Consider the following 11,110-nt stretch of genomic DNA (forward strand, 5'->3'; position numbering starts at 1 on the left):
AAAGGGCTTTGTAAACGGTGAAGCATGAAAACGTGGCTTGTTACCCTTCTGATGAGACCCGATTTTAGAGCTGATAACGGGCCATACCTCCTGTGATGGAAGTTATAGGGTGGCGCAGCCCTTTCCCCAGCCCTAATACTCCATCGTCTCCATCCATCTGTGTCCTTGCCAGCTCCAGCTCTGTCCCTGTCGCTGTCCTGCAATGCCTTGTGTCTGGGTGGGGCCTGGGGTTGTCCTCTGGGGCTGCACCATGGATCTCCTGTCTGTCTGTCTGTCTGTCCGTCTGTCTCTCTTCCCAGGCGTCCTGTGTCACCGCTCTCCACCCCGTCTCATCTGCCCCTGTTCTAGCTGGCCATCGACAGTCCTGGTTGCCCCTAACTGCGTCTTCCCCCCATTCCGTGTCACCAACCACCGCCCCGGGGCCCCAGCACTGCCACCGAGGACGCCTGCCTTCCTGCCCGCCCGCCCACCCAATGGCCCCTTGAGCCCAACGCAGGGCCCCAGGGCCCGAAGACTCCTCAGGCCCCAGCCCGCCCGCCAGGAGCTGACGCTCTCTGGTTCCTACGTTACAGCCCCACCCCTGGCCCCGCCTGCGAGGAGGGCTTCTGGCGCATGTTCGGGGAAGCCCTCGAAGACCTGGAGTCATGTGGTCAGTCGGAGCTGCTGAGGGAGCTGGAGGTACGCCCTGCCCCCCCACCAGGCCCCTGTGGGAGGTGGCACATTGATGGCATTGTGCTCTTGTGTAACGCGTACAAGGGTACTCTCCTGGCACCCTCCGTGTAAAGGTGCCTTCACATGCATACAGACTGTGGATGGACCCGTGTGCAAGTGTGACTGAGAGCACCGTGGCGTGGCACGTTAATTGGGGTGTGTGCACATGTGAGCATGTTTGGCATAAAACGTGTGTGTGCGCACTGGGAGCACGTGTGTGTGCATGCAGGTGAGCACGCTCATGCATGCACAGTGCTGAGTATTGTCAGAACACGTGTGTCAGTGTGCACATTTGGATGCATAAGGGCAGTTTTGGTGTCTGTGTGTGCATGTCGTTAGCATGCCCAGTGGAAGCTTGTGGATGTCAACATCAGTAACAGCATGGGACATGAGAGGCCGAGAGGTGAATGCGGCTTTCTGTGAGGTCAGCCTTGCCCACGATGGAAAAGGCTGCCTGGGGAGACCTAGGGAGGATCTCACTGGGTCAATTCTGAAGCTCCTTCATATTCTGAGAGCAGTAATTTACACTCTGTTTATCTGTGCTTTTGCCCTATTTTTGTTCCTAAAATTATTGATTGAGCCTTTTTTTTTCTCTATCAGCCTTGCCAATTACTAGGCTCATCAAAGAACCAAGTTTTGTTTTTGTTAACTATGTCTCATGTTTCATTGTTTCCTATGTTACTCTTTCTTATGTCTAGCTTCGATATTCCTTTCCTTCTACTTTATTTGTGTTTAAATCCTGATACTTTTCCTGGTTTCTTAACTCCTTAGTCTTCAGTCTTTCTTGCTCCCTAACATCGTGCATTTAAAGGTAGGAATTTACCTGTAAGCACTTACCTGCCTCCCACAGGCTTTAAGTTGTACTTTTTTTTTTTTTTTTTTAAATTTATTTATTTATTTATTTTTAGCTGTGTTGGGTCTTCGTTTCTGTGTGAGGGCTTTCTCCAGTTGCGGCAAGCGGGGGCCACTCTTCATCGCCGTGCGCGGGCCTCTCACTCTCGCAGCCTCTCTTGTTGCGGAGCACAGGCTCCAGACGCGTAGGCTCAGTAGTTGTGGCTCACGGGCCTAGCCGCTCCGCGGCATGTGGGATCTTCCCAGACCAGGGCTCGAACCCGTGTCCCCTGCATTGGCAGGCAGACTCTCAACCACTGCGCCACCAGGGAAGCCCGAAGTTGTACTTTTATGGTCTATTCAATTCCTAATACTGTCCTCTGGAGCTGCACCATGGATCTCCCCCACCCCCGCCTGTCTCTCCGTCCGTCTGTCTCTCTTCCCAGGCGTCCTGTGTCACCGCTCTCTACGCCATGTCATCTGCCCCTTCTAGCTGGCCACTGACAGTCCCGCTTGCCCCTAACTGTGTCTTCTCCCCATTCCGTGGCACCAACCACTGCCCTGGGGCCCCAGCACTGCCACCGAGGACGTGCTGCAGGGTTAAGCCTCTGCCCTCCCAGCCCCATCCTGTGCACCCTCTCAAATGCAGGGCCTCCGTCCACATCTATCCATCGCTGGGGTTTTGCACATGCTGTTCCCTCTTCCTGCCGGGGACTCTCCTTCCTCCCCATTTCTTGCTCATCTTTCAGATCTCGGCTCCGGAAGCTTCCCTGATCCCTCACACTGACCAGGTTCACTGTCCCAGCCTCTCACATTCTGTGTACCCTGGCCTCTGTGACATTCACTGCCATGTGTAATTCCATCTTCTTTATTTTTGTGACTAGCAAGTTAGCAGAGTGGTTAAGACCCTCAACCCTGGAGCCAGACTCTGAGTTCAAATCTTAATCTTTCTAAGCCTCAGTTTCCTCATCTGTAAAATGGGTGGGGGGGGAATGTTATTTGCCTGGCTTATAATATTGTAGAGCATAAAATGAGTTCTGTGTATAAAGTGCTTGAGACTGAGTCCAACGCAGTATAAATGCTAATAATTCAGTGCCAATGATTATTATTCTGATTGCTTATCATTGGGCTGAGAGCCCTAGGCTAGGTCCCCTAGGTCCCCTAGGCAGGGACCTCATCTATTCTGTTCACCATTGTGACCTTGAAGGCTGGCACACAGTAGGTGTCCATAGGTGTTGACCGCACACAGAGCGGGAAGCATCTGAGTGAAGAGCTGTGTCCCTACAGGCATCCATCGTGACAGGCACCGTGCAGAACGTGGCCCTCGAGGGCAGGCCTGGCCACCGGCCCTGGAGGAGGAACCAGGAGATACGAGCTTCCCCAGAAGAAATGCAGGAGGTGCTGCTGCCGACACCCTTGGAGATGCACAAGGTGGGTGCTGGGGGAGCACAGGAGGCCTGGATGCATGTCCTGATGCTGTGGGTATTCGCCATAGCTCCAGATGGGCCCCGCTCCTCCCTGGGCTTCATTCTCCTCCACCAATAAAACACAGATTTTGTAGAAGGTAGAGTTTTCCAAAACGCCTGCCTTTTGGGCGATACACACACACACACACACACACACACACACACGTGATACTTTAAGTAGACTCACTTTTTCCCCACTTAAGTTATCGTGTGCGTGTATCATATAAAGGCTTATAATATGTGGGTATATATATGTATGTGTGCGTGCATATCAGTACCTTAAATGAGAGGCCAGCATTTTTGTCATCTATAGGCTACTGTCTAGGAAAACAAAACACAGAAGAGAAAAAAGAGCTCTCGGCCCATAATAGCCTTCAGAAGGCTCTGAGCCTGAAGCCAGCTCTTTGGTGGACGGGGAGATGGGAAGTGTCAAAGGGTGGTGAAAACACATGGCCATCCCACTGAGACTTTCTCCTGGAATGGAAGCAGGAAGATTGAAAAAGAACTAAAAGGAACTCCTTTTCCTACAGCTTCCACTGTGACTGAGTGCTGTAGATGGAGGGTCAGCGGAGGTGGAGGGGAGGGGGTGCTCCAGAAGCCAAGGCTTGGGCACGATGCCAAGGTAGTAACACATGTGGAAGAGCAGCCAGGTGGGCTAGGGCTGGGTCCCGGAGGCATCAGATGCCAGACCAAGGGGCTTAGGCAACTTTGGGAGGCTAGGGGGAAAGATCGGGGCTCTAGAGGTCTCCTCCTCCTCCTGTTCCCAGGTGACACTGCACAAGGACCCTCTACGGAGTGACTTTGGTTTTAGTGTCTCAGATGGCCTCCTGGAGAAGGGCGTCTATGTCCACACTGTGCGCCCTGATGGGCCAGCTCAACGTGGGGGTCTCCGGCCCTTTGACAGGGTCCTCCAGGTAATGCTGGGTGGTGGCACTGTTGATGGAGTGGCCTTTCCTAGCCCCAGAGTGGGGAGAAAGCCCGACTTCTACCTTGGCTGAGTGGCCTTGAGCAGGTTGCCTCCCCTCTCTGAGCCCCAGGTTTCTTTTTTATTTTTAAATAATCCTTTATTTTTTATTTTTTTATAGATTTTATTTATTTATTTATTTATTTATGGCTGTGTTGAGTCTGCATTGCTGTGCGTGGGCCTTCTCTAGTTGCGGTGAGCTGGAGCTGCTCTTCATTGTGGTGCACGGGCTTCTCATTGCAGTGGCTTCTCTTGTTGCGGAGCACGGGCTCCAGGTGCGCGGGCTTCAGTAGTTGTGGCTCGCGGGCTCTAGAGCGCAGGCTCAGTAGTTGTGGCGCACGGGCTTAGCTGCTCCATGGCATGTGGGATATTCCCGGACCAGGGCTCAAACCCGTGTCCCCCGCATTGGCAGGCGGATTCTTAACCACTGCGCCACCAGGGAAGCCCTGAGCCCCAGGTTTCTCATCTGAGAGAAGGGAATGACAACACAGTTGTATTGGTGAGGTTAGGCTAAGTTATGCTGCAGGAACAAACAATCCCAAATCTCAGTGGTTTAATACACATGAACATTTATTTATCACTTATACGATACGTCCACTGTGGGCCAGTGTGGGCCTTGCTCCACCTGCACTGGTGGAGGCTCCACCCTCTAGTAAATGCCTCGGACTCCATGGCAACTAAGTCATGTGATCTCACTAACAGCAAGGGAGCCTGGGAAATGTGAGTGGGCAGATAGAAGCTGTGGGGCGTCCCTGGCACACCCTTTCCCATGCCCCACATTCTAGGCAGGAGGCTCAGCGTGTGGTCTGCTTGTGATGTTAAAAAATGGAGACAGTCTCTAGGTCCATCCATGCCTCTGCAAATGGCACAATTTCGTTCCTTTTTATGGCTGAGTAATATTCCATTGTATATATGTACCACATCTTCTTTATCCATTCCTCTGTTGGTGGACATTTAGGTTGCTTCCATGACCTGGCTATTATAAATAGTGCTGCAGTGAACATTGGGGTGCATGTATCTTTCGGAATCATGGTCTTCTCTGGGTATATGCGCAAGAGTGGGATTGCTGGATCATATGGTAATTCTATTTTTAGATTTTTAAGGAACCTCCATACTGTTCTCCATAGTGGCTGTGTCAATTTACATTCCCACCAACAGTGTAAGAGGGTTCACTTTTCTCTACACCCTCTCTGGCATTTCTTGTTTGTTGATTTTTTGGTGATGGCCATTCTGACTGGTGTGACGTGGTACCTCATTGTAGTTTTTTTTTTTTTTTTTATACAGCAGGTTCTTATTAGTCATGAATTTTATACACATCACTGTATACATGTCAACCCCAATCGCACAATTCATCACACCACCCCACCACCACTTTCCCCCTTTGGTGTCCATATGTTTGTTCTCTACATCTGTGTCTCAATTTCTGCCCTGCAAACCGGCTCATCTGTACCATTTTTCTAGGTTCCACATATATGCGTTAATATACGATATTTCTTTTTCTATTTCTGACTTACTTCACTCTGTATGACAGTCTCTAGATCCATCCACGTCTCAACAAATGACCCAATTTCGTTCCTTTTTATGGCTGAGTAATATTCCATTGTATATATGTACCACATCTTCTTTATCCATTTGTCTGTCGATGGGCATTTAGGTTGCTTCCATGACCTGGCTATTGTAAATAGTGCTGCAATGAACATTGGGGTACATGTGTCTTTCTGAATTATGGTTTTCTCTGGGTATATGCCCAGTAGTGGGATTGCTGGGTCATATGGTAATTCTATTTTTAGTTTTTTAAGGAACCTCCATACTGTTCTCCATAGTGGCTGTGTCAATTTACATTCCCACCAACAGTACAAGAGGGTTCCCTTTTCTCCACACCCTCTCCAGCATTTGTTGTTTGTAGATTTTCTGATGATGCCCATTCTAACTGGTGTGAGGTGATACCTCATTGTAGTTTTGATTTGCATTTCTCTAATAATTAGTGAGGTTGAGCAGCTTTTCATGTGCTTCTTGGCCATCTGTATGTCTTCTTTGGAGAAATGTCTATTCAGGTCTTCTGCCCATTTTTGGATTGGGTTGTTTGTTTTTTTAATATTGAGCTGCATGAGCTGTTTATATATTTTGGAGATTAATCCTTTGTCCATTGATTCGTTTGCAAATATTTTCTCCCAATCTGAGGGTTGTCTTTTCATCTTGTTTATGGTTTCCTTTGCTGTGCAAAAGCTTTTAAGTTTCATTAGGTCCCATTTGTTTATTTTTGTTTTTATTTTCATTACTCTAGGAGGTGAATCAAAAAAGATCTTCCTGTGATTTAGGTCAAAGAGTGTGCTGCCTATGTTTTCCTCTAAGAGTTTTATAGTGTCCAGCCTTACATTTGGGTCCTTAATCCATTTGGAGTTTATTTTTGTGTATGGTTTTAAGGAGTGTTCTAATTTCATTCTTTTACATGTAGCTGTCCAGTTTTCCCAGCACCACTTATTGGAGAGGCTGTCTTTTCTCCATTGTATATTCTTGCCCCCTTTGTCATAGATTAGGTCACCATAGGTGCATGGGTTTATCTCTGGGCTTTCTATCCTGTTCCATTGATCTATTTTTCTGTTTTTGTGCCAGTACCATACTGTCTTGATTGTTGTAGCTTTATAGTATAGTCTGAAGTCAGGGAGCCTGATTCCTTCAGCTCCATTTTTCTTTCTCAAGATTGCTTTGGCTATTTGTGGTCTTTTGTGTTTCCACTCAAGTTGTAAAATTTTTTGTTCTAATTCTGTGAAAAATGCTATTGGTAATTTGATAGGAATTGCACTGAATCTGGAGATTGCTTTGGGTAGTATAGTCATTTTCACAATATTGATTCTTTCAATCCAAGAACATGGTATATCTCTCCATCTGTTTGTGTCGTCTTTGATTTCTTTCATCAGTGCCTTATAGTCTTCTGAGTACAGGTCTTTTGCCTCCTTAGTAGGTTTATTCCTAGACACTGTCATATAGAGTGAAGTAAGTCAGAAAGGAAAAAACAAATATTGTATATTAACACATATATGTGGAATTTAGAAAAAAGGTAGAGATGAACCTATTTGCAGAACAGAAATAGAGACACAGATGTATAAAACATACATATGGACACCAAGTGGGGAGGGGGGTGGGATGGATTGGGAGATTGGGATTGATGGATGTACACTACTATATATGAAGTAGATGGCTGGTGAGGGCCTATTGTATAGCATGGGGAAAAAAAAGGTCCAATCTGTTTGCAGGACATATATTAAGTTAACCTTAGAAATGCATTCCAATATACAGGAGGTGCAAACAAATACTGTTTGGCTCCACTTATATGAGGTACCTAGAATAGCCAAATTCATATAGTCAGAAAGTACACTGGTAGATACCAGGGGCCAGTGGTTGGGGGGGAATGGGGAGTTAGTGTTTAATGGGGACAGAGTTTCAGTTTAGGAAGGTGAAAAATTCAGGAGATGGATGATGGTGATAGTTGCATAACAATGTGAATGTACGTAGTGCCACTGAACTGTACAGTTAAGTATGGTTAAAATAGTATGTTTTATATTATGTGACTTACCACAATAAAAAAACATTTTAAAAAAATGAATAAAATTAGATTTTTCGGATGAGAAAAAAAAATGGAGACAAGCAGGCGCTGGAGGGTGAAGGATGCATGGAAGGGTTGAAAGACTGAAATGAGAGTGCCTTCCTCTGTGTGAGTGGTCAGATTCACCCTGCGTCTGGGCTGGGCAGGGTCTGTATTTGAAGAAATTCTCACCCACTTCAGCCCAGGCTGAGCTGACGCCATCTGCCCCATGGCTGTGCATGCGCAGGTCAACCACGTTCGCACGCGGGACCTTGACTGCTGCCTGACGGTGCCGCTCCTGGCCGAGGCGGGCGATGTCGTGGAGCTGGTCATCAGCCGCAACCCGCTGGCCCAGAGCAGCCGGGCCCCACGAGCACCGGGCCCCAGAGGCCCACGGATGCTGTGAAGTCAGCACGTGGTCTGGACACCTGGGAAGATCCTGGCACCCACACCTGCAGCCAGGCTGAAGAAGTGGCCACCCACTCGTCCATCTGTCATCTGGCAGGCTCTGACCAGACTCTCTTCTCCACATCTGCGGCAACGGGGGCCCGGGCCCAGTTGCGGTGATATCGAGGTCTTTCTCCAGTTGGGCCTCCAAGATGCCCAGTGCGGGGCCTGCCCAGTAGGGATCGAGGCAGGCTGCTCAGCCGGCAGTACAGGGGCTGCCCCCAGTCCCTGCAGAACCCCTGGGAAGAGCGTCTAGTGCGGGGACAGCTCAGCTCCGCGTGAGGAGCGTCCTCCCAGAAGAGCTATGGGGCCTGACTGGCTGTGAGGAAGGAGGGAGCGCCCTGTCTCAGGAGGTGAGCAAGCGGGACCTGATCCCACCTGTGCGGTCGCAGGCAGGGGTGTGCAGCTTCCCGGCGATGCGTCGTGCGGGCTCAGGTGGTTAGCGTCCCCCGGGGGAGCATTGAGGGGGAGGGTGGGGGCTACTTCATCTGGACAGCCTCCCACCAGGAAGGAGGCTGCTCAGGGGAGGAGGCCAGCCGCTTCCCTTCTCCAGAGTCTGGTGTTCAGGGCTCACCAGCAACCCCGCTCAGGAGACTCTGAACTGGGGTGTCTGGATTCCCAGGAAGCACAGGCCCTTTGAGGGGTTCTTTCATTTCTGAGACTCTGGTCGAAGCCTCTGTCGTTTGAGGCCGCAGTTCTGGGCCCGTTGGGCGAGCTTAGTGTCAGGCTTTGGGCTGTCAGCCCCTCCTGCTGCTTTAGTAGGACGTGTGGCCACTGGACCAGATGAGTACACCCGTCTTAGCCCAGGCCCCTCAGGGTGGGTGGGAGTCATTTCAGGACAAAAGACCCAGGGGGTTCCATTCAGCTGCTATTACAGTGAAGATGGGAAAACCATGGAAATAAATAGGATATGTAAGATGATAGCGCTCCTAGCCAAATAAATCAGTGAAGGAGGAGAGAGAAGCAGAGACGGACAGACAGGCAGGGGAGACAGGCCATTCTTTCTCACGCCCAGCAGCGACAGTGTCCAAAGTGATCATTCAAGGAAGTTGATTCTCACTTGAAATCTGGAAGCACCAGCATCCCTTAAAATCGCTTTCCTCATGTTCTGCAGTCCAGAAACCCTTTTGGTTTTGAGAAGGGCCCGGGGTCTCCACCTGGTGGTCTGGGCTGTGGCCCCTGACATGGAGGTGGGCAGAAAGGATTCAGCCAGGTCTTGGGACCTGTTCTGCCCCTTCCCAGCTCCTAACAGGGTCTCAGGAAAACAGGGGGCACCCACTCCCACCTTCATCCTCCTCTACCCCTGAATCCCCTAGAGGCCTGAAAAAGGCTCTTCCACTCAAGGGACTCGATAGGGAGTCAAGACATCTGTTCCTTTCACCCTGGGTCACTGCTCGTTGCTGTGTGAACCCCTCTGGTCTGACCCCCTCTGGACAATTAAGGGGTTGACAGTCTCTGAGCAGGTACTGGCCTGCCTGTCAGGGCGGAACCATCTCTGCCCTCTGGGCTTGGGAAAGCTATGCTCGACAGCAGCCGAGGAAGATGCATCCTGACCCTGAACAGTGTTCTGCCCTCCTCGGGCTGAGGCCTCTGTGGTTCCCCCAGACGTATGCAACCAGGCCCGGCGGGTGGATCTCCTGGCCACGCTGGCCTTCACATATGCAATATTCCTCTGTCTTCTCATGGGGATCGTTCACCCCAGAATTGACACCTCCTGACACCTGTCCCCCAGTGAGCGTCCTGCCTGCCTATGCATTTTGGGTACAGCCCCTGGGACATGCCCCTTCCACCCCCCAAAAGCTGTATTTTTCTCTGGCTGAGATTGGAGCATATTCCTTGTAAAGTATTTTTCTACTTGGGGTTTTCTTAGGGCTCTCGGGAAGCACAACATGCCAAGGAGTGGCACTGTAAAGGCCACTTGGGGTCTCCTTGGGGCCCACGTGTACATTTGCCCCACCGACTTGCAGTGACGTGGGAGTGGGGGGTGCTGTTGGGATGATCTTTTTAAATAAAATTATTTAAAAGTACTTGGATTAGTGTGTCTGCTTTTTAAAACAAAAAAACAGGCTGGTGATACCTATCTAATTACCCGTGACATTTTGCACAAAACTAGGACAAATAAATAATCCTAAAATTTCTATCAAACCACAAAAGACCCAGAATTGCCAAAAAGTAATCCTGAGGAAAAAGAACAAAGCTGGAGGGATAACCCTCCCAAACTTTACACAACACTAAAAAGCTACAGTAATCAAAGCAGCATGGTATTGGCACAAAATGGACATATGGATCAACGGAACAGAATAGAAAGCCCAGAAAAAAACCCACACACTTATGGTCAATTAATTTTCGACAGAGGAGGTAAGAATATATGATGGAGAAAGACAGTCTATTCAGCAAGTGGTGCTGGGAAAGTCGGACAGCTGCATGTAAATCGATCGATCAATGACATTAGAACACTCCCTTATGCCATGCACAAAAATAAACTCAGATTGGCTTAAATATGAGACATGACACTACAGAACTCCTAGAAGAGAACATAGGCAAAATATTCTCTGACATACAACATAATGTTTTCATAGGCCAGTCTCCCAAAGCAATAGAAATAAAAGGAAGAGCAAAGAAATATGACCTAAACAAAACTTGAAAGCGTTTGCGCAGCAAAGGAAAACATACACAAAACGAAAAGACAACCTGAGATGGAGAGAAAATATTTGGAAATGATCTCACGACAAAGGCTTAATTTCCAAAATATACAAACAGCTTATAAAAATCAACAACAAAAAAACAACCCAATAAAAAAATAGGAAGACATAAACAAACATTTCGTAAAGAAGACGTACAGATGGTCAACAGACATGTGAAAAGATGCTCAACATCACTAGTTAGTTATTAGAGAAATGCAAGTCAAAACTACAAGGAACTACCACTTCACTACAGTCACAATGGCCATCATCAAAAAGTCCACAAATACTAAATGCTGCAGACAGTGTGGAGAAATAAGAATCCTCCTAAACTGTTCATGGGAATGTACATTGGTAACAGCCACTATAAAGGGCAGTATCAAAATTCCTATAAAACTAAAAAGAGAGCTACCCTACGTTCCAGCAG

General features: G+C 48.6%; 1 protein-coding gene across 2 annotated transcripts in view; it reads left to right on the forward strand.

The window, feature by feature from the left end:
• The window catches only part of GRIP2 (glutamate receptor interacting protein 2), a 57,697-nt gene extending 47,719 nt beyond the window's left edge, over positions 1-9,978 (forward strand). Inside the window, exons 21-24 of one of the 2 annotated variants that reach the window (XM_036870650.1) lie at positions 573-678; positions 2,830-2,973; positions 3,776-3,922; positions 7,803-9,978. In XM_036870650.1, the coding sequence (XP_036726545.1) occupies positions 573-678; positions 2,830-2,973; positions 3,776-3,922; positions 7,803-7,961 (556 nt within the window). In that variant the 3' untranslated portion in view covers positions 7,962-9,978. Of the gene's footprint in view, positions 1-299; positions 458-572; positions 679-2,829; positions 2,974-3,775; positions 3,923-7,802 lie in introns of those variants that run through there. The other variant, XM_036870651.1, reaches the window with a different exon arrangement.
• The last annotated feature ends 1,132 nt before the right edge of the window (positions 9,979-11,110 follow it).

Source organism: Balaenoptera musculus, chromosome 11, assembly GCF_009873245.2.
Source record: "Balaenoptera musculus isolate JJ_BM4_2016_0621 chromosome 11, mBalMus1.pri.v3, whole genome shotgun sequence".
NCBI lineage: Eukaryota > Metazoa > Chordata > Mammalia > Artiodactyla > Balaenopteridae > Balaenoptera > Balaenoptera musculus.